Source organism: Melospiza georgiana, chromosome 6 (assembly GCF_028018845.1).
Source record: "Melospiza georgiana isolate bMelGeo1 chromosome 6, bMelGeo1.pri, whole genome shotgun sequence".
NCBI lineage: Eukaryota > Metazoa > Chordata > Aves > Passeriformes > Passerellidae > Melospiza > Melospiza georgiana.
Genome location: NC_080435.1, coordinates 18,487,296 through 18,510,366, shown reverse-complemented (window position 1 = coordinate 18,510,366; position 23,071 = coordinate 18,487,296). Strand labels below are relative to the sequence as shown.

Below are 23,071 nucleotides of genomic sequence, written 5' to 3'. Positions count from 1 at the left end.
TCTTTCAAAGTTGGATTAAATACAAAAATGCTTACCTTCCTCCTCCTAGGAAATAGAATTAAATTACTCTAGCGATTCTGTCTTTTTTCAGAAACATAAAATGAAATAGACTTCATGTTCTTTTCACAGCTGTGCTTCTCTAAAGCTGCATTGACACAAATGCAAAAGCAAGACAATTTTTTCCAAAGATTAAAAAATATTTAATTTTTTTTTAACATTGGAGAAATAGGCTATATTTCTTTATAAGAATGTCTATTTGTCAGTGATGTTTTGACTGAGAGTAGTAATGAAAGCAGACCCTTAGAAAGTAGTGTAAGACAGGGTGTAGCAATATTTCTTATAAATAAAGTCGAAATCTTGTATCACCATATGATTCAGCTTCTACACAAACTAAATTAGTTGCCTTCTGAAAATTCCGATTCAATCCCAGAATCAAATACAATAACTAAATATTATTAATATGTACCAAATAGCTGGAGAGTTCCATACGGCTTGTTCTTACGCACATACCCATTTTCTTGCTCTGTTAATATTTATTTTTAAATATCCTTGTCCTTGTTTCCATCTACTCAAATGCAATGAGGAATGTGTGTTGTCAGTCTGACTGCCCCGCTTTTTTGTCCTGTACCCCCCAGAACCTGCTGAGGCAGATAGAGCTCTCTGGCAGCCTGTACGTGACAGAGTCGGCCATCAGCAGTTTGTTCAGCCTTGCCCAGGAAGGGGCTCACCTCTGCCGCATCATAGCCAAGGTAAGGGATCCATGGAGTAACCAAAGCAGACTGGCAAAACAAGAAACTCATTCCACTAAAGAGAAGCAAAATTTATTCAGAAAAACTGCATTTTTCTCTTCTTGTGGTGCTTTTGCAAGTCATACTCTACAGAGTTTACCACCCCAACTATTGCATTAGAGGGTTTTTTCTCAAGAGGGCCACATCCCCCCCAATTTTTAATTTAGTAATGCCCAATACCTGTTCAAGCAGCTTCACTAGGATGGTCAGCTCCAACAGGCTTCTCAGTATTGCTTCAGTTGCAGTTTTTGTTATGCCATCTGAGGTATTATCACTCCATAGTTTTGGGAACTTTTGTAGTGTCTCTCTTGACAGTACTTTTTAACTACCAGCCATGGAAATGGAGAGAAACTTTACAATGGACTGTGGCAGACTGTGCAGAGAATCAGCAAGACCTCCTCAGCTGTGTGTAGGGGAGGTTGAAGATATTACTAAAGATGTAAATTTTTTAATACTTTGCATTAATTATTATTCTTTTGTAAAAGACCCATCATGGCAGTTCCTTCTGTCAGTGTGTGTTCTCATTTGCTGAGTAGCTGGTGCTAACTTTTGGTATAAATGAGTCATTCTGTCAAGATCCATGATACTGGAAATCCCTGCAGAGTTTGCACCTTTGAGGACACTTGGATCTTGAAGAAGTGAGAATGGTGGGACATGGTGTCCTGTGGAGGATAGGATAATCACAACCACAGGGCATGCAAAAAGAGGAAAACCTCCCTCCCCCAGCTACTGCTGTGCCAGTTCCTTGTCTCACTCAGAGGCAGGGTTAGACAGCAGCATTTAATTGCTTCTGATGTACCCTTAGATGGATATTTACACCATAAAAGGTACTCTGTTCTGAAGGCTGAGAACAAGTCAGACTTGGAAACCTGTAGTGGATTCTGTCAACAGCCTGAGAAGTTTAGTTTTTTCTAAATTGGTATTTGAGCTCCACTCAGTGGTACCCAAAAACAATGTTAAAATGCTGAATATTGAGGTAGTGCAGAATTAACAAAGTAAAGGAAATTGGTCTTGGGCTTTTTGTAATTTCATGGCTTCCATAAGAGTTTAACTTAGCAGAAGTGAAGTCTGACCTTTCATAAATCACTAAGCTAATATATTGCTAAAATTTGGGTGTGCCACAGGTTTACAACTGAGGAAATGCATCCACCTATGCAAAGAACCCTAAGTGGAGTTTGGCTACAAATTACAGTGGTGATTGCATCCCCTGTGCTGTGCCTCTGCCTGCCCTGTGCACTGGGAAATGCATTTGTCCAGGCTGACCATTATCCTTCCCCCTCTGCACTGCCTCAGTTCCCTGCATCAGTGACCAAGGGGGCAGAGGAACTCTAACAGACCACAATTTCAAATGGGTAAAAGAGCTCTGTTCAGACAAAGAAACTTAACAGCACTGAGCTTTGCTTGCTTTGGAGGTTAACTTGCACCTTTCCAAAAGCTCCCAATGTGAATAAAATATGCTTTTATTTATTGTGTGCAGGCTTTTTGGAGTTTCCAGTTTTTGACCAAATAGCACATAAATGTTGCTTGTGCTGTCATTCAAGTTTCACTTGTGGCAGGTTTCACAATCTCTGAAGCAGAAAGGGAGAGAGGGGTACTGGCTCAAGTTAGCTATGACATGAATGGTTAGCTGTGACAGTAAAAATTCAGGGTGATTTCCAAACAAAAAATAAACAACCGCAACAAAATTTGAAATAGTTCTCAATCATTATGAGGGTGAAAAAGGATTGAAATTATGCAAAGATCTCAAAAGCTTCTATTGAATCCATATTTCCCTCAAGAGCTGCCATAGTATCCTTGATAAAAACTAGCCAGTGATTATTTGTTTACCGTGAAAGCGAAATTCAAAAATGTTTCCATGTAACCTTGAAGTCTTACTCTCCATGACAAAGTGTGATCTTGTGGAACACTGCTGTTAGGTTTTTTCCAGTCCCAAGCTATAATGTACAACCCTAAAGCACACCAATCCTGGAGATGCAAAAAAAAAAGAACCAAGATAGTGTTGTAAAGCTACAATATTATGGGAGCTGGTCTCTCATTTTACAGTTTGGTAAAGGTTTAAGTAATTTCTCTCCTTCTCCCCCATCCCCTGCTAATATTTTACAGAAATTAAAAAAAATAAAATGCTCTATGATGAAGCATCACCCATAATTTTTATTCCACCTACAGGCATTCTTTGACACTTTCTTTTTTAGCATGTAACTTTGCAATCTGCTGTGAAAAACTCATGTTGCTGACTCACCCTGGCAGCCAGTAGTAGTTCTCACTAGCTGTCAGAGACATCAAACCTAAGGTCTCTAACAAAAATGAGTAGTAGCATGGACAAGATAAGAAAATTAGCATTACTTGGAGCAAATGGGTATAAATAGATTTGGATTTGTAACAAGCAGAAGGATTTGTAAAAATCTGTTTACAAGTTACAATAAATAGGTCATGGAGTGATAAAGAAAATATTAAAAAAAAACCAGAAACATTTTACTGATGATAGAGTCCAATTCCAACTGTACTGAACGGAGGGCTGTGATAATAGGCTTGTAAAAGAGAAAGAAACAAAAATTAAGATATTCATACCTCATAACAGCCTTCCTGGAGAATAGTTGACTATTGGAATTCCTTATGTCTGTACAGCTGATCATTTGCTCTGAGAAGCTTCTAATGCATCTTTCCTTACCTTCTTTATATGCCAGTTCCTTTTCTAGCAACTGTTTACTATGAAGATCTCTTTGGAGGTCATCTGTCAGATAATTATAAATGTCAAAGCCTTGATGGGTATTTACTGCACCTGTTATCATTTCAGGCTGAAACCACAAAATATTCCACCTTAGAATTAGCTGTCTTTTTGCTTCCCCTCTTTATTCACTCAATCCACATAGTTTTGGTGATTGTATTTCAGGTGATTTCATTACCTAAAACTAGCCCTTCTGAAAAGCCTCCCACAAAGTTGAATTCCTGTTAATACAATATAGGAGAGAAGTAGTTCATCACATGTTAAAGCAAATGTCCCTCTCTTCCTCTGAATGTTTACCTACTGGACCAGTTTGTCTATGTCTCTGTCAGATGGAATGGTTTGGCATCATTGCAAAAGATACAGGGGATGAATCTTGAAAAAGGTGAATAAATTCTGAGAAATGCTCTGATCCCAGTGAAGGGACTGGTTTTGACAAGCCATGGAATCAGGCTCAGTATTTGCCACCCATCCAATATTTCACTTACACATCTCTCAGTTCATTACTCATGGTCAATATTTTACAGCTTAGTGATGGCACATGGGGCACAAAATAAAGAGTACAGATCTCCTCCTGACAAATGCAGTGATAAATCACTTCCTGTCCATCAAAGGCAAAATCAGGGCACCCATTTGTCATAGAAAAGGCTTAAAGCAATGTGCCAACATCACTTGATCATTACTAGATTTATCCACAAACTTCTGCTTATTATGGCCGAAGCAGAGAGTCAGATCATCCCTGATTCAATTGAACTGTGGGAAAATTCAAACTGATAATGAAATTTAAGCAAAGATCCCAACAAAACTGTTACCTTTGGCTTAGGACTGACATATTTTTCAAATATTTTTCCTTATATTTTTAATAGATAATTTAATTACTGCTTGTGTGAAATATCAGTAACCTTTTGTGGAAGGAAAAGTATGACTGAAACTTTTTTGTTAGTGTACTGTCTCTTTTTTAATTTAAAGGCTCATAAATATCTTTCTGTATTAGTCTTTATATAGCAGTATAAGATATAAAATAACAGACACATGAATGCTTCTTACAATTCCAGAAATAAGTTTTACTCCTAAAAAATTTCAGTGAGGCTATTGTTTTCACTGATGCCACAGAAATTCCATATATTTGTGCAAAGATATGATATGAAATTTCTTTCTGGAAAATATGTTGAAGAGTTAATTTTGTCTAATTCTATATGACTTGGTATAAATTTTTTGTTAAACTGAACAGAGGGCTTTGCTTCCTCTATTATTCTCTACTGTATTCAAGCAAAACTGGTACAAAAATATAGAATTCTGAAAATGGATGAAGGCTGAATTGTAGCCCAGGGTTTTAAGTCAGTATAACCTGTTGAGCTTTCAAATAATGGTGAGGAGAAAATGGCTGAGGAAAAAATAGGTTATTTCTGTGAATCTAAAAATATTTTTAAACAGAGTCTAATGAAACAGGCTTAAAAAAAGGGTGTACTTTTCACTTGGTCCATGATTTCAACTATTTTTAATTTACTGCTGTAATCTGAACACTTTAGACTGAGCTCTTTCATCTGTCATCGATAATTTAAATGCTTTTGTCTTCACCAAATGTCTGATCCTACATCATAAAAGACATATGTAGTCTACCTGATAGCACAACATTTTGAAATGAAAAATAATTTTAAAAACCCCACCACACGAAGTGCAACATTGTTGGCATTTATTTCAATATTTATATTTGTTACATGACATTTGCTAAAACTTGTATTTACAAGTTGTGTTGGAAATTAATTAGGGATAGCTACTCCAATATGTACTCAAGCCTTGCCACTATAGTACTTAAAGAAAAACTTTTAGGGATGCAGATTTTATTTGTTAGAGGATGAAGATTTGGATTGTATCTGTTTAGAACTTGACAGCTCTTTCCACCTGCTTTTCAGTACCTCTTCAAACATATGACCTTCCTGTTCATAATTCTAGCATTAAGCAAATTTTGTGTGGAGCTCAGAAATGTAGAGGAACAGGAAATATATGGTAACAAAAACCTGTTTTATACTAATAACATGGCTGAAGGGTCAGTTAAACGTTACTCTAATTGCCACCTATTGATGGTTCTTTGTAATTTTTGCAGAAATGTCAGGTTTAATTTAAATGGAGCTTGTAACTGGTAGGAGTCAATCACTTAAGCACACCTCCTGCTGAGGTTGTATTACTTTTTCATCACTTAGTGTACAAGCATTAATCCACTTGAGTTCTCTGTGTGAGCTTAACACCCTCTTTGTTGGTGTTATTCTGATGGCTGTTTTGAATGAACTACTAAAGGAATCTGCTCCCCATCCCAATCTTGATTAAATACCAGGGGAACCTGATGGCTGTTTTTCCCCTGCAGGAAGGAGGTGTTGTTGTTCTCTTCAAGATCTGTCGCCAGGATTGTTTCAGGTGCCTTTATCCCCAGACCCTGAGAACGCTGGCATCAATTTGCTGTGTAGAGGAAGGGATGCACCAGCTGGAAAAGGTAGGAGCTTCAGGGTTCCTTACTGACTCTGTCATAAAATAGAGAAGCCCTGTCTTTAATCTCTTGCAGAAATTGATGATTTGGTGGTGTTTAATACTGGTGTTCCATACTGTACACACCTTTTCTGTGCTGAACACATCTTCAGTCTTCAAAAAATTAATCTCAGCAATAGCATTATCCTATAATCTTCGCACAAATTTGCTTTATAAGTGGGGATAATTTTGTAAAACAGGTAAACATGTTAGCAACTGCATCAAAAAAGGAGAAGAAAAACTAGGGAAATTATGTTTTCTGGAGTTTCTAAAGTGTTTAGAAACTCTACTGTTTCAAATCATCCTTAAAATACAGAAGGCTTTATACCTCTTTAAATCCTTTCCTGGTGGTCTGATAGGGCTCCCGCTTGTGGCAGTGCTGCAGCTTGTGAGAGTTGTACTTGCAAAGAAAGAAGTGGGACAGATACAGTCATTAGTCAATCAAAAATGTGTCTGCTAATCAGCAGCAGCTTTCATAAAAGCCACTTTTAACTGCAGTGGCCAACATCAAAGCATTATCCAGAGAAAATTATATCAACTTCTTAGGCTCCTTTCCTTTCTCACATTCTCTATGTACTGCTATGTTTTGGAAAATGAACACTTCTGGTCACTAAATCATGATCTCATCTTTTGTATTTCATAAAAGAGTCATCTTCCTCAGCTGAATAATGGCCTCTTGAAGTTAATGATAAATGATTTCACTGCCCCTTTACACTGACATATCTTGTAATTTACTTCCCTGAATTCAAGTAAACTGTGACAGAACACCTGCAGCAAAAAACAAGTCTCTGAGTTTACAGTAAATGAGGATGGCTTAATTTTTTTTTGACATCATGCTGGTTCAGACTAACACCAGACTCAGTCTGAAAGTGTCTTTCATTATGTCCATTATAATGGTGGAGTTAATAGAGGTAGAAATGAAAAAGATTGATTCAAGTCACCAGGTCCAATTCCTGGCAGCATCAACATGTGTTTAATGTGCCCATATCAAAGCTGATGGAACAGGAGTGCCAGAAAAAGTGAACACTCTCAAGCTCATGTTTCTTTGATCTGCTTAAAGTTGGCCACAAAAAAAATTGTTCAGAGTAAACTTGATCGCAATCAGGATTGGAGCAGGGTTTAAAAGGTTTAACCCCTTCAAGAGCATTCGATTCTTAAATCATCTTTAAATATGAATAGTTTTTTCTTTCAAAATTTGAAGTACTCTTCTGAAGAACAAAAAAGAGATTTAAAAGTATTAGCAATCCTATAATTAAAGAAGTTATCACAGGACTTCTTATGTGCCAGAAAAGGTGGCTTCTTTTATCCAACAAAGTATCTGGGTGCTGGTGAATGATTTAATTTCTCTAGTATGAATATCATTATGCCACCTAGTGCATTAAAATATCAGTGCAATTTGAACTGGGCTTTTAATGACAGAAACCTCACTTTAAAAAACCCAAACTTGGATGCTGAGCAATTCAGATTAGGCAAATCAAGATTAAAAGAAACAAAAAAAACCCTTGCAAGCCTTCCCCCCTGTATTTTTTAAATTAGATTGCACAGCCATTTTAGTGTTTAAAAGACCATTTAAAAGAAAGCAGCAAGTACTGTAATTTCTTATGAAACACTTATCTGAAAGGTGAACTGAAAGGGGGCGGTACTCTTTCTGCAGTAATTGCAGTGCTTAATTACTAAAGACATCAGGAATATTATTTATTTATCCAATGCTCATTGAACTTGCCAATACTGTGCTCATTTCTAAAGATGTAGAAAATTGCCTATTTTAATAAAAAAGCATTTTTTTCAATTAAAAAAACCCCACATTCTTGTTCTTCCCAGTGACACATCTATAAATATATCAGACTGGAAAAAGCCATTATCACCTTTTTATCAGCTTGGTAAACAAGCTGGCCTTTGCTATAATTGCAGTGATAAGATAGTTGTTGCAATGATTAGCTTTTCCTCTTTTCAGTGAATCTAGTTGGGTCTGTGTACAGTGATGTAAAATCTCTTGGTCAAAATGGGATTTTGGAGCAATTATTTCACTTGCAAATACTCTACTGAATTTTGATAATATACTAGTACTCTTTGCTATACATTGAAGTGCAGAGCTCCAGGAACTCAAGAGTGACAAATTAGGCAATTAAAGTAGAAAAATGGTGAAGAAATAGTCTCATTGTGTGCCTGAGGACTGCATAAATAAATGTTCTCTGTAAGCTGTGCTCAACAAGCGGTAATTTTTGTGCTTCAAGGTGCTTCAACCTGCTTGTGAGTGTCTGGTTGTTTGATACACTTTAATTTTGTAATCCAGTGTGATGCCAGCAGGATTGAGATCATTATTTGGTCAGAGCTTCCTACTTTAGAGTGGAGTGGTGAGACCCTGGCAAAGCAACCAGAACATATTATTCCTGTAGCTGTTTGTCCCTGTACCCAAGAGAACTTTGTCATCTGTGTCTTGTGGCACTCAAGCATTTTTAGGAGAAAGCTCACTGCACCAGAAAAGTTGTTTTTTCTTGATCCGTGCATTCCAGGGTTTATACAGACACAATAAGTACTACAGGTAGTTGGGAATAGAGAAAATAGATAAAATCCCTAAACCCTGAACTGAAAGGAGTTTTGGGAGAGCTGAGCATAACTGAAACTGAAGAACAATGTTAATGCTGCACATGCAGACAGACCTGGTGCTGTGTCCTGTTCTGAGGTTTGGGACAGAAATGCAGTGATGTAGCAGGAGATTGGTTCTCTAGATTTGTTAGGGGTTCTGGAGAAAGAATATCTGAGCCTTCACGAATATGTTTTGCAAACATAATTCACCTCCATATAGCAAGGAGAGTTGGAGGCACAGAGTTAGGATTGATTATTGTGTGTATTTAGTGACACTTAAGGTTCAGAAAAAGTAAAAATTGTGATCTTGGTGATGTATATCCTGCAAATTGTATTAGGAGTAACTGCATTTCAAGTAATGCTTTTGTTATGAAGACACACAGAAAATCTAACAGATCTGGTTTTCAACATGGAGCAACCTTGCCTGGAAATGGGATTTGTGTTTAAATAGATTTTTTTTCTAAAGCAATTCTTCAGGCCTTACCCCTGTGAGCATACATTAGGTCCTTGTTTTGCAGAGCTGTCTGAGCAAAGGTTCTCCCACACATTTGGTGACTTGCAGTCTCATTAAAGTCTAAGATCTGTGGCAGTTTCTTTGTTTCAGGGCTGTCTGTACAAAAGTTGGTGTTGGTGGTACTAAAAGGCATGGCCTTCCAATTTTTGCCCTCCTGAAGCCCAGTTTTGTGGTCTTTCACTGAGGCTTCTGTGGCAATAAACTTCCTACTGCAATAAAAGAACTGCAGAGCTGGTTCAGAAATAAATAGCAAACAGTGCAATGTACTGCATTTTTTTACTGTGCATGTGAAATGTTATCACATTAAAAAAATGCTGCTTAGCTGGGACCTGGATCAAGGGTTAACTGCCACAAAACCAGGATGATTTTACAAACAGCCAGCTGCCTAAATTTTAAGAGTGTGCTGAGTATGGTTACTTAGATTATTTAAACTATTCCAGAAAGCAAGACACCTGGAATCAGCTCATTAAGAGGAGATAATCCAGAGACACGGGTGACAACATCTGTTACTTTCATTAGTAAAACCTTTTTAACAAATGACACAGCTTTTATCATTGTGCTTTAACCAAAATTGCCAAAGAATAGATTAAAAATTACTTTGAATTCTTCATTTAAAGCACACTAAATCAAATTGCCTCCGGTAGAGGAAGGGTAAAGAAAGTATGAAGTGTACATTATTTGTGGCTGGGAAAATATATGAATTTTATGAAGACTTCTAAAACATGAGTGACCTAAAAATCTATTAGTCACTGTGAACCCAGTCTGAGCCTCAGAATAACCATATTCTTATATGCAGTAATAATTTCTGCATGGTGGTAATGCAGTCTGTCCATAATACTGCTGAAAAAACAAGTTTTTCTGGGGAATGAAGTAAAAAGTATATTAGAGAACCTCCTACTACAACTTATTCATAGTTTTTGAGTGTTGAGTGCTTAATTCAGATCTAACCACTTTGAACTTTCAGTTTCAGACATTAACTTCAGTTAAAATCATGGTGCAACTTTGTCTCAGGTGAAGTCTCAGCTACTAAAGCCACTGAAGTCCATGTGAGTGTAGGGTGAGACAGAAATGAGAACTCTGTGTTAGGAAAAATCTCTCACTGTGAGAGTGGTAGAGCACCAGAAGAGGTTTCCCAGAGAAGCTGTGGATGTCTCATCCCTGGGAGTGTTCAAGGCCAGGTTGGATGAGGCTTTGAGCAGCCTGCTCTGATGGAAGATGTCCCTGCCTATGGCAGGGGGGGTGGAAGTAGATGGTCCTTAAGATCACTTCCAACCCAAACTATTCTGTGAATTATGGAGAAGGCTTTGATTATGAGAGCTTGGATGGTGTGAAGGTAAAGTCACTAATTCAAAGGCTGAGTGTAAAAGTTAGCTGGTGGCCCATGAGTTTCATTGCTACAGCATGGGAATGCTCCACAATTGTGAATGTTTTAATTTTCATAGTACCTCATATACAGTGGGAGTAACTTTGTACAGTGCAAGACATGGAAAATTTTCCTGATCTGAATGAACTATTTAGCTGCCTTCATATTTCATTATTCCAATTTCAGAATGGCCAGGGATATTAATATTTTAATATTAACATTAATTCTCTTAATTAGGAGAAATATTATTTCTCTTCTAGAAAAGGTATGTGAGATTTCCAGTTTAGGTAGGGAAAACTCTTAGTTTGCTACATTTAAAAGCATGTCTGCAAGTTGTTTGCTTCTTTTAAGAAGTGCAAGTTCTCTGAGAAACAGGGAAATATTGATTTTTATTGTGGCAAATGGTGGCTTATTTACAGGACTTCCAACAATGAGAAAGTTTCAGAAAGTGCATATCTCTGCCTCAGCCTGTTAGCCCTTATTACTCCTCAGAGAAGAGCTTTGTGTTAGTGTTTCTTTGTTTCTTAAACAAAAAATTTTCATGGCCTATTTTAGTCATTTCAGAACAAGGATTTGATAGTCTCAAAGATGATAAAAATGGTTATTTTATTCTAAAATTAGTTGAGTTCAAGAACTCAAATGATTAAGATTTAAAATAATTCAAAATGGCCATAGTTTTCAAAAATTAGTTTTAACACATGGAGAGTCAAAGTTCATATTATTCTGTTTCCTGAGGGAAACAGAAAGCTGGGTAATAACAACAAAAATACAGGAGTTTTAGAAGCCATTGGAAGGTATCAAGTTGTCAAGGAGACCTTCTTTTGTCTTTCCACAAAAACAGGTAACGTGCAGTGTTACAACCCTTTCTGAATTTTTCACAGCTCATGTTAGCAAACACATTATTAATGCTGTTTTATAAAGAGGAATACCTTTCTTTTATGTTTCCTAATGCAGTGTTTGCTTACTGAAGAAATTTGTGAAGCTGCCTGGTTGGGAAGAGCCTGGAAACTTACTTTCTGCATGCTCAAAACCACAGAGCACTGGCTTGTGTGCTGAAAACATGTGAAATGATTTAGGTGGATAGGGTTCAAGTGATGCATTGCTTTTACAGCCCTTTGGCTGGAGAATCAACTCTTCTGGTCTGCATAATTCACTTCTTTTTATCCTGGAACACTCTTTTGGCTCATCTTCCATGGCCGTTTGTAGCCAGGCTTTGAAATCATACTTGTGAAGTTACAAACAGTGAGCAGAGATGGATAAAGGGGTTTCTGGATTTTGAGAGAGAAGGGGATAACATTTTAAAGACTAATTCTGGCAACTTTTGACAGAGCACAGCACACTGAAAGTTGGTGGCATTGGTAGCTGGACCTGGGGATTTTCTCACTGCTCTCAGTGGATAAGTGTGAAGGTCACATGAGAATGAAGAGCAATGAGAAAGACATAAGAAATAAGTCAAACTTAAGGAATAGCAGGACGGACAACATAATGAAGCTGCTTTTCACACAGCCTTTTAGATAACCAGGCATATCTGTTTCAGTAGCTGAGTTTGTGGTACAATTAGATAATGCAAAGTTCTACGCTTGCAGCTCTTTAATTTACTGGACACTTCTTCTGAGTAAGGCTGTTTAATTAATTGGCAGTGAAAAATGTGCAGTGTTTGGCAAATTACATTTCTGTCAAAGCCCCTGCAAGATTCACTAAATCATAACTGAGAGTGCAGGAGCTGCTCTCCCTCAAGTGCTGCCTTTGTGTGTATTAGGTGGTTCACGTTTTACCTCTGACTACACAGCTGTGTACATTAAATCAGTAAGTGTAGCCTCTTTCAGCACCTTCCCAGGCAAGAGCAGCAAGACTTCCTAGGCCACTGCAGAATCTGACCATCTTTGGTGGAACAGGCTGCAGTTCTAAGGTGAAATAAGTAATGGAAGTGATATTTGTGAATACTGAGAAACACTGTGAAAAGAGGTTTAAAAAATGCCCCATCCCTCTCCCCAAAAACCTCACAACAACAACATCAAAAGAAAAAAACCCCAAAACCAACTGGGAGCTAATCTCTGAAGTAGCATTTGATATGTTGAAAACCTTCTGCCAGTTACACAGCAGATTAAAATTTGTTCACTTTATGGTAGTGCCCATTTCATCATGCAAAAAGGAAAGCAAGGAGGTTTTTTTTATTCCTCATTTAAGGGACATAGAATTGAATAAAGACAGACAACTTGGTGCAAGATTATGGTAAGCTGCCAGATCTCCATAGGAAAAGAGTATCCACAAACTGCTTTGGCTGAGGTCATGGACATGATTTCAATTCTGTTAAAATGACTAATGAAATTATGGTGGATGTGTTGTTGTAGTCCTGATGCTTTAAAGAGATATCTTTCTGTTGCTCTGATAAAAGATTATCTCTCCTTACAAACCTTGCTTCACTTCAATCATATTATAGGTTTTTAAAAGAGGAAGAAAGGAGCAGCAATTGTAGCAATAAGATAAGAATTTTGATAATACTGGTGAAGGAGGACAATGTGAGACTTGGCTAAGGAGTTGGTGAATACCTGCCTTGGGCTTTGGAGGACACAGATTCTATTGTTTATTAGCAGATCCTCATTTAGATATCTGGCCTTGCCCAGGTTCTGCAAACATACAAATGTGCACTCAGTCTTAAACATCTGAGTAAATAAATTGAAAAAACAAGAGAGCCAATACCTGCTAAAAATATCAGCAGACATGCACATCTGTTGGTCTGTTCGTGACTGAGATTTCTGATGGCAATAAATTTCATTAAGTAAATATTAATTTGTTGACTAGTGAACACAGTGCTGTGGCACAAAGGAAAAGTTTTTAGAGTTAAATAGGTAAAAGATCTTTTTGATAAACTTTATCTGCCTTTTCAATGGAGTTGAACAGGGAATCTATGAGTTGACATAAAAATCTATCTGTAAATTGTTAATATTAACAATTTATGAATAGATTTGTATGTCAATTTAAGATGAGCTGTCTTCTAACCCAACAATGAATACTTGAAGTCCATTCCCTATTGTGTGAGTCTTTCCACATCACCCACAGATTTAGGCTTTGTGAAGTTTGTCCTGTACTGAAAGGGGTATATTGCTTAAGCAGAGATCTGTGATAATGTGTCCACGTGCAAAAATTTCACAGCAGTCAAAGCAGCCCTGTTTTATTGGGTTTTTTCCATGTTTCAGCAAGACCTGATCAGAAGAAGGCATTGCAGCAGCATTCAGGTATTATCACTGCTGTTCTGGGAGTAAATCTTGCCACTGTTATACCTTTTTCATGGCTGCAGAGCAGTGAGAGCTCCGTCAGCAAGTGACAGCTGATAGAATGAGGTGTACTTTGGCATTTGGTTTCCATACAGGATGCAGTTACTGAAGGAGGAGCAACCACTCTTCTACTCTATCCCTCAACTCTGCCTTTTTATACACCTCAGTTTCATTAATTGAGATGCAGGATAGACCCTACAAATCTCTTTTTCCTTCTTTTTTTAAAAAGATAAATTTCCTTGAAATAGATTTTAAAAGCTGAAAAGGAAAGACCCCAGGTTATGCCAGGTTACTGAGGTGTACGCTTCAAAGAGCAAGATCAACTTGGAGCAGTGCCTGTGGATAGCCATTCCCTCCAACTTCATTTTGAAACTTTGGACTGGTGCCAGGTTACTGCTCTGCACTTGTTTGGCTCCCATATAATTTACACATGGTTTTTGCAGTCAGTTCTGTTAGTATTTTATGCTATTTATTGATTTTATATTTCTCTAAGTATTTTATTTCAAGCTCTCCAAATAGCTCCAGATTTATGTTTCAAAAGTCAGGATGTTAAGAGAATTTTATAAATGAAAAATAATTTGGAAATTACCAGATGATGATTTTTCTGTAACAATTTAAAGTATTACCTAAAGTGATGACAGTGATCAGGGCAGAGAATTATCCACGAATGATGTCCGAAGGAACAGAAGCCAGCACATCAAATAACAGGTGGGTTTTCCCTACCTAATAATAATAATCATCATCATCTATCAAGAAAATTTAATTTTAAGATGAAAGAAACAGCTTACTCAGCTCCTAAACTGAAGGCAGAGATTAATGACAATCAATTGAAGCATTTAAAAAGAGTGCAAGCAGAGAGCTATTTTGGACCTCAAATATTCCCCTTGTCCCTGACAGAGGCAGAAATCTGGAAAGAGATGATCTTACAGAAGGACCTAACAGATTAATAACTTGGATAAACCTTTTCTCCTCACTCACCAGGAAACTGTTGCATCTCATATCTGAATCTGTAGCCAGGTGTAAACACATGTACTGAATGTGTTTAGGTTGTGCTTTCTAAATAGCTTATCTGTAGCCATGATAAAGGAGAGATAGGAGTGAAAATGCTTGTAAAAGGAACACAAGTAGATAGTTGCCCTCTATAAAATCTCTGCTAATAATAAGTTGATCTAACTTATAGTTAGATATAGTTAGTTGATCTAATTTATAGCTAATAATAATAGTTGATCTAACCAATCCATCCTGCTGTAGATTTTGTGACTCAGTATTGTGGATGAATTTTCTGGATCATAGAAAAGTCTGAAGAGTTTACTGCTCAGGGCTTCCCTTTCTTGTTTGGCTGATCCTTGAGCTTACCTAAACCCTCACTGGTTTCTGAGACCTCTGCAGGAAGGAGAGCAGGTACCTTCCTGCAGAGATCTGGTAGCACATCAGGGATTTAAATGCCTCTGGAGCCTGAGGATTCACTACCAACATTACTTTGTCCTTCTAATCCTTCTCTCATGTTTATTTTCCCACCTTTATTAACTCTGAGAGTTTTCTAGTGCTCTATATGGCTTTTTGTGTATCTATTCCTGCTTGCATAACATTGATTTTCAAAAATGTTAATACACTTTTAATTTTGAAGGACCTTATTCTCAGATTCACATTACCAAAAAGCAAAAGGAGAAAATCCTTTCTTCATTCATCTAAATGCAGCTATGGGATTCCTTACTAATATAAAACTATATTTACAGAAGTACTGCATGACCAAAGCTCTCAAAAATAGGAAATTTTTTCTCCTGGAATCCAGAGAAAAAATTTCCATATTTATTTTCTTTAGGTCATTCCAGTAGGAAACAAATAGCCCTGTATGTTCATAAATGAGCTGATCTCAGTCATACATGAGGGTAACATGATGGAGGCTGTCAGACAAAGTCACTGGCTTGGCCTGGAAATAGATACTGGTCACATATTGGGGTTACAGGACGTGGGAACACTACAGAAAACTGGTTTTCATCACAAAAGCATCCATATTCTGAATCAACTGACCACTTCCTTGTGCTTGCTTTTTGGTAGTAGCTCAAACTAGCAAAACACATAAACCTCAGCTTATGTTCAGCTTACAACTTGGCTCTTTTCCAAAACCACTTCTGCCACTCTTGCATTCCCACGAGTGCTACTGCCCTTCCTCCAGTCGCAGTGGTACTGACAAGCCCTTGCACCACAGCACTTCCCAGAGCTCACACTTAGGCAGGGAGGCTTCAAGAGTCCTGCTGTGACACAATTCAGTCCAGCTACAAGCTGGGAATCTTTTCTAGCTGCAGATACTAAGGAACCTTTGCAAATCAGGTCCAAGGAGGGCTCCCAAAATGCGAAAAATCTGGATATTGTTATCGAGAGGGAAATCCACAAGTTTGTATTTTGAAAATTTTAATTTTATACAGTTGCTTGTGGTTATTGTTTGGTTTCACACAATATTTGCCAAATTTACAGTCAAAATATTTGGTAAAACCCTCTTTTCTCCTTCCTTGTCCTCAGTACCTATCACTGCAAAAAAGTCAGAAAGCTCTTTAGAAAGCAAGTTAAAAATATATGCAGGAAACTTTACAACACCAGTGTTGGCCAGTTCTAGCCCTGACTGCTATTAAACATTCTACCAGTAGGCTTGATTGATTTAAATGAGTGCTCAGCAGTTTAACTTTACCCTCAGACAAAAGGGGTTATTTGTTATAAAAACAAAAATCTCACTCAGGATTTTCCTAGTGGTAATATCGTGACTCTGCTACATGGGCCAAAAACTAGCCCTTAGTGGAGTTGACTGTTTCCCAGAGGGAGGTGTAAAAAAGAAACAAAGGAAATCAAACCCAGTGTAATCCAGCTGGCTAATTAGATGAAACCTGGTATCCTTTCCTTGTGATGTATGTTTGAGGTCAGGGCTGGCATTACTCAGGTGAAGTGTCTTGCCTGTGCTCCTAACAAAGCAAAGGAAGTTAATTGTGTGAGATTTTTCTTCCTCCAGGTTTGTAATGAGCTCAGAGCTACCATGTGACTTACCTGAAGCTCACCCATGATAAGTAGGAGTCTCCATGTATTTCTTAAAATAAGGGAAGGGTAAACACTAATTAATGGCAGATGATGTAGAGATGTGTTAGTGTGTCACTGGACTTTTTTGCTTAGGCTTGTTTGCAGGAAACCACTTAGGTCTGGCACACTGCCTGATTTACACTAAAACTTTCATGTTTCATAAAGCATCTTTGAAAACACTTAAAGAACTGTTGGAAAAACAGCCTCTTCTGGTAAAGATAATAACCCTGTTAGCTAAACATCTAACAGCATTGCTTGTATATTTACCTGACCTGTACCTTTCTTCTCTTGCCTATCATTAAGTTCCCAGACAGAAGCTCTTTCACTGACTGTTCCTTCCCTTGCAGTCCTGTCTCAAGCTTTTCCTTTATGAGGACTTTCAGTTTGTTCCTTTGCAGTCCCTGGGAATGGATCAGAAAGTTTTGTATGGGTCAGGGCATACGCATATGCTTGTCTGACAAGGATCTTCAACTGAGATGAAGAAGGAATCCTCATGGGACCAGCAAGTAGAATCAAGAAGACAGAAGCCTTTCCTTTTGTAGGAACTCATCTTTGTCACTTTGTTCTCACAAAGAAGGTGTGGAGAAGTTTTCACAGTGACTTAAATTAGCCAAGGACCAGTCCTGCCTGACCAGCTGAATGGCTTCTGTGATGGAGTGACTAAACTCATGGACAAGGGAAGACACCATTTATCTGGACTTCTGTAAGGCTTTTGACCTGATGTTCTCATACTGAGAATTCTGTCACACTGGACATGTGTGCCCTTCCTTCATAGTTCATATATAACTGACAGAAAACATTATTTTACTGTCACCACTTCTTTTGAAACTTTGTTAGTTTCAAGCACAAGAAAACAGTATAGAAGGAAAATATCAAACAGTATTGGTCCAAATATGGGCTCCTGAGGAGGGACCCCACTCATCACTGCTCTCCATCTGGACCCCAAGGAGTTGACTGCTACTTTCTGGTTGTGACAATCCAGCCAATGCATCATCCAACAGACAGTCCATGTCTAATCCCAAGCCAGCTGGTATAACCAATGTTTGTTCCTAGCTTCTGTTGTGTCTCCATAAGACACACTTGTGTGTCTCTGCCAGAGTCCAAATGTCTTCTTGTCTGTCTTCGTTTAAAAATGAGCTTAGCTGGGTTGCTAAAAATGGGCATTTCTGGCACGAACACTTCAGAAAATTGGATTTTGAAGGGAGGCCAAATTTTCTCTTACATACATCTCATGAAGACTTGTTGACACTCAATAGGGGACCTATAACATCTGTCACTGAAGGAGTTGATTTTTTTTCTATTCAGTATGCCATGAAATTCTGTGATGTCATTACTCCAGTGGTATTTGACAGTAGAGCAGAACTATCTAATTATGTTTACTAGTCCCTACACTGCTGTTCTTGGTTACAACAGAGAGGTCAATATACCAACTACAGATGCTCCCTCTGTCCCTCAGGACTTTATATTCTTTCCTCTCACCTATATGTACAGCTATATTTTATATGGAGACAAGCATTTTCTATGTATATCTTGAATTTTCAAAGGAGTCCCTTCTGAAAAGAGTTTGTGACAGCCTCAGTCTGACTGAAGGCAGTGCAGAGGTGGACACTCACAAAGCTGAGCCCTGTGCCACATAAAGATGTACTGAGTCACATAAAGATGTACAGCAAGAGCCATGAAAGATCTATCTGTGATGACATAATTTCCTGGTCACCCTATTGGCTATTAATCCTCAGGTTTACTGGTCAGAGTCTCTGATTAACTACAATTTATAAAATAAAGGGAAGAAATGAAAGTTAAAACAAAGAAACATATTGAACCCTAAAAAAATAAATAAAATTGGAAAGCTATGCTGATCTTAAAGCCTTCTGATACCCTGACAATTGCCCAGAAGAATTCTGAAGGCAGCACAAGTCCCATTCCTGGTGGCTGTGCACAGACAGTTTCCTGATCTGTTGGTGAGGTAGGAAAGACCACATACATCCTAGATTCTTGAAAGTGTCCTAAATTGCTTAAAGTGGGACTGGGCTCTGCTACCCAGAAATTTTTAGTTCAGCTGTTAATAGAAAAACAGTGATTTCCCAGATTTTGATAAGCACAAATTGGTTTATATACCTGAACTTCTTTCCATCTGTGACCTTTCCTTCACATCTTTATGGGTATGCCTGATAGACACAGATCCATTTAAAGAGCAGGTAGATAGTCCTTTTGTCCTGTTGCTGCTCCTGACATGATTTACTACATAGGCATAATGGAGGCAACCACATGGGTGATGGTCACTCCTGCAGAGTTTGCCAAGTCTGATGAACAGCAGCTGGAATGCTGAGGGAGCCCTAGAGCAGAACTGCTCTAACAGTATGAAATTCTGCCTCTGTTTCCATTTTCTTTTGCAGGTTCTATTTCCTGCCCTGGGTGAATTTCTTGACCTTATTAATTTACCTTGCCATATGAATATCTGTTTCTCCTTAGCCACAGCCACTTCTGAGTCTCCAGCAGTGCAGGAATGTCCAGGTGCAGAGCACAGCTCTTACCTGTTGCCTCCAGGCCTGCACTACAGATCCGTGTAGAGCTGCTGGTGCCAATGATTTAGCTGGCTTTGAACAACTGTGGGTCAGATAAGGATTCACTCGACTTGCTGTTTGTTTTTGTTGATTTCCTTTGCTTTATTGGATAGTCTTGTTCTCTCTTACTGCTCTATCTTCTGGCCTTAGAAAAGTCTAGACTGCCAGATTAATCCTTACATGCTCTTTTTTTGCCCATCTCTGTTTTAATATAACCAATATTGGGCAGAGTTGCTCAAGCTTCTGTTTGCAATAAAGCCTGTGCCAGAATATATCAGATTTTCAAAGAAGTATTTTGGATCTCTGCTAGAAAAGGCTGAGATCTTTGCAAAGGCCAGTGACTGTAGACATTTCTGTACTTCTTGGTGTCACTGTCTATGAGTATTGAGAGGAGTGAGAGGAAAGACCAAGTTACAAAAGTAAACTTCATAAACCCTGAGACACTACTTCCCTCATCTTCAACAACTTGCAACAGTTTATGTCAGCTCTGCCAAATGAGTAGGATAACAAATCATTCCAGGATGGGAGGCTGGCATGAAAATCTCCTGGTATCAGTGTTTTGCCTGGAAGAATTTTGCATGTTTTCTGTAAGCTTTCAAAGTATCCATTAGGTAATATTTATTTATCTGATTCCATAGGTTATTGCATATATTAATAGAATGTATACATTTAAATATTTTTATTTATTAATATAATATTAGTTGATATTGCTTAGTTATTTAGTTAGTTACTTATTTGAGGCCTGGGAAAAGGAAATGAAGCAAAATACGAAAGCAAGGATAATGTGGAATAGACCAAAGGTGATTGAATTTTTCTGCCCATGATTTAAAAAAGTGATTAATAGGATTAAATTTCAGTCTTTTTAGATTACAGCTCAAATCACCAGAATGGTATCTATCCAGTTGTGGATATCCATGCACCATCAAATGGCAATTAAATCCACTCCATAAAACTAATACTTAATTGCTATTAATTTAAAACTGGGCTGATAATGTATTTCAATGTTACTGCCATCCTTGGGATGTGCACACAGTTTAAGAGCACTGAGTGTTTTTAAGGTGTCTGTGGTAGGATTTTCCCCTTGTGCTGGTTAAGCTGTGTTCAAAGCATTTTAGCTGGAGACAAGGCAATAGGATAATTTGGGCTGGAAGGAACTTTTAAAGGTCATCTAATCCAGGCCCGCTGCAGTGAGATTAAAAAAAATAGGGCAAAATAGAGGGCTAAATTGATTATCAGTCAACATGGAGGAAGAGATCCACACATGGGGCAGAAAGGCTTATTCCAGCACAAAATCAGGAAAGAATCTGAGCACTTTTGCATTAGAGCTTTTCAGCTGTAGTGATCTAGGAAGAATTAAATCATCCTCGTATTTCTGTGCTGAAATGATTATCACGTGGCGTTTTAGGGTCATAAAAAGCAAGTGATAATTCTCCACATCTGGTCTGAAAACTTCACGACAGGGAAGCCCAAGTTAAAAGTCAGTTTTGCCAGGCTGTTGACGCCCCGCAGTAAATGCACATTATACTATGCAATAGTGGCACCCAGTGGAGATTGGAATTACAGCAAAGCTTGTGCTGCTCCTCGGCATGGTCTGCCCAAACCTATCCTGAGTTTAGGAAGGCAGCAGAGGATTTGGGAAGGCAGGTTTATGGGGACTAAAGCTGTGCACCACTGAAGCATCCTCCTAAATCAAGGTAAGCCATGGCAAACAGGGTTTTAATCTGAAAAGTTAAGGTTCTCTTATCTATTCACAACAACCTGGATGGCCTGTTTTCCTACAGGATAGACCCTCTGCCTTACCTGCATTCATTAAAAAAAAATCTTTAAGCAACATCTAATGCAAGAGCATCCTTGGGGAAGTGGAGAAAAATGCCTTCTATTCCCACTGCCCTGAGAGTAATGCCTGGATATTGAGAGTATCTGCCTGAAAAACTCGGAGAGAATGTGAGGAGCAGGATTTGTGCATGGGGGGAAAGAGGGATCAGAAGGAAAGCATAGCTCCTTGCTCAGTTTCAGTCTGGAAAGGCTGTAGGGTGCATGAGAGAGGAGTTGAGAACAGGAGGAATGCCGGGAGTGTCAGGTAAGGAAGGAATTATCAAGGGAAAAATGTCTTTAAGCTTTAAATTCAGGTAATGCTAACACAGCACCACTAAAATATATGGGCACTAAGAATAAGCTGTAAGCAGAACAGCCTCAAAAAAACATGCTACAAAATAAATTGTCTATCAGATTTCTGTAAAGAATATTATTTGCTATGGGGTGGTCAACATGCTGCTCCATGGGGAAGGGGGCTTTCTGCACTTGTCATCTTCTGGTTATTGCTTTCCCAGGAATCATGTATTGCAAGTAGCTCTGATGAGCAGGGATTTGGGAATAACTGACATGCTGTGCTAAAAAGAATGGAGTGAATTAGAATGATGTTCTTGGACGCAAGGTGTTGTTGAGCTCAGATTTCAGTTCCTGTTGTGTATAGGCCTTATAAGATCACAAAAATGTGATGAATTAGAATGGTGATCTGAGTTCCTAGAAATTGTCCAGCCTTAACTGTTTTAACACTTTCTTCCTTTTGCATTTATTTTAGCATTTCATTATAAGCACCACAGACTTTGGCATTTTGTCCCTGCTGGAATTCTTCTAGATCTGCAAAGAGTGGCTGGATGCAGGAAAACACATTCCAGGACTTATGTTGATCTGGTTATTATTCAGTCTGAGAAACACTCAATTTGTGGAGAAATGAAAGTTCATTTGAAGGATAATAAATAGCATTATTGAATGGCCTATAGCCACATACCATGTGGCTGTAGGTAAGTAAGTTTTTATCTTTATTTTTTTATCAGACCACAGGGTATGAAAGGGAAATGAAGTCACTCAGGAGTAAGAATCTCCCCCAAATGTGTAATGTGAACCTCATGGCTGATCCAAACATGGTGTTTTACTACTGCCTAGGGCAATTGTAACTAAAGGGAAGTCAAAAGAGCTGTTAGAATAGGCTTGCAATTTTTTTTTGAGCAAGACACCTGATTTGTTCTGAGAAAAGTAGTTAGAAGGCATAAGTCACCTTTTAGTTACTAAAGATTGCTCATGTCTCATCCTGTATCCTGGAATAACTGGGTTACACGTCACAGGATCTCACCTAGGAAATATTCATGGATGAAGACACATGACTGACTTCCTGCTCCAGTTAGCTAAATTTATTTACGTATTTAAAGGCCATGACAAATTGCTTTTCTCCTCACTCAGAAAAGGATTTTTGATGATTTTTGCCCCAGGGAACTGGTGGTGTGTGAATTTTCCAGCCCATGAATTTCTGTGTGGCTGTATCAGATGAGGCTGAGAAACACACCCTGCACTTTTATTTTACCAACTTTGCCAGTTTATTAATGATATTGATGTTACTCTGAGTAAAAATTCTGTTTGCTGCTCTCCTTTGGTTCATCTTCCCTTCAAGCTCCTTTAAACATGAAATAACTCACTTGCATTTAATTTTTGGCACATTTCTCTGCTAGAAGAATTTATGTCTTGTATTAACCAGTAAAAATGAAGCCACAAAATGTACAAAGAAGGTAAGGCACTTAGGACCTGTGGCATCGGAGAAGACATTAGGACAGAGAAGTCCCATTAATCAGACCAGGACATTCAGCCCCCCAAAAAAAGGACAGGTAATTGAGACATACTC

At 38.2% G+C, this 23,071-nt stretch overlaps 1 protein-coding gene across 1 annotated transcript in view; it reads left to right on the top strand.

Moving 5' to 3' along the window:
• Positions 1-23,071, top strand: part of INSC (INSC spindle orientation adaptor protein) — a 63,328-nt gene that overhangs the window by 12,086 nt on the left and 28,171 nt on the right. Inside the window, exons 5-6 of the mRNA XM_058026751.1 lie at positions 636-749; positions 5,873-5,998. Coding sequence (XP_057882734.1) covers positions 636-749; positions 5,873-5,998 — 240 coding nt within the window. The remainder of the gene's footprint in view (positions 1-635; positions 750-5,872; positions 5,999-23,071) is intronic.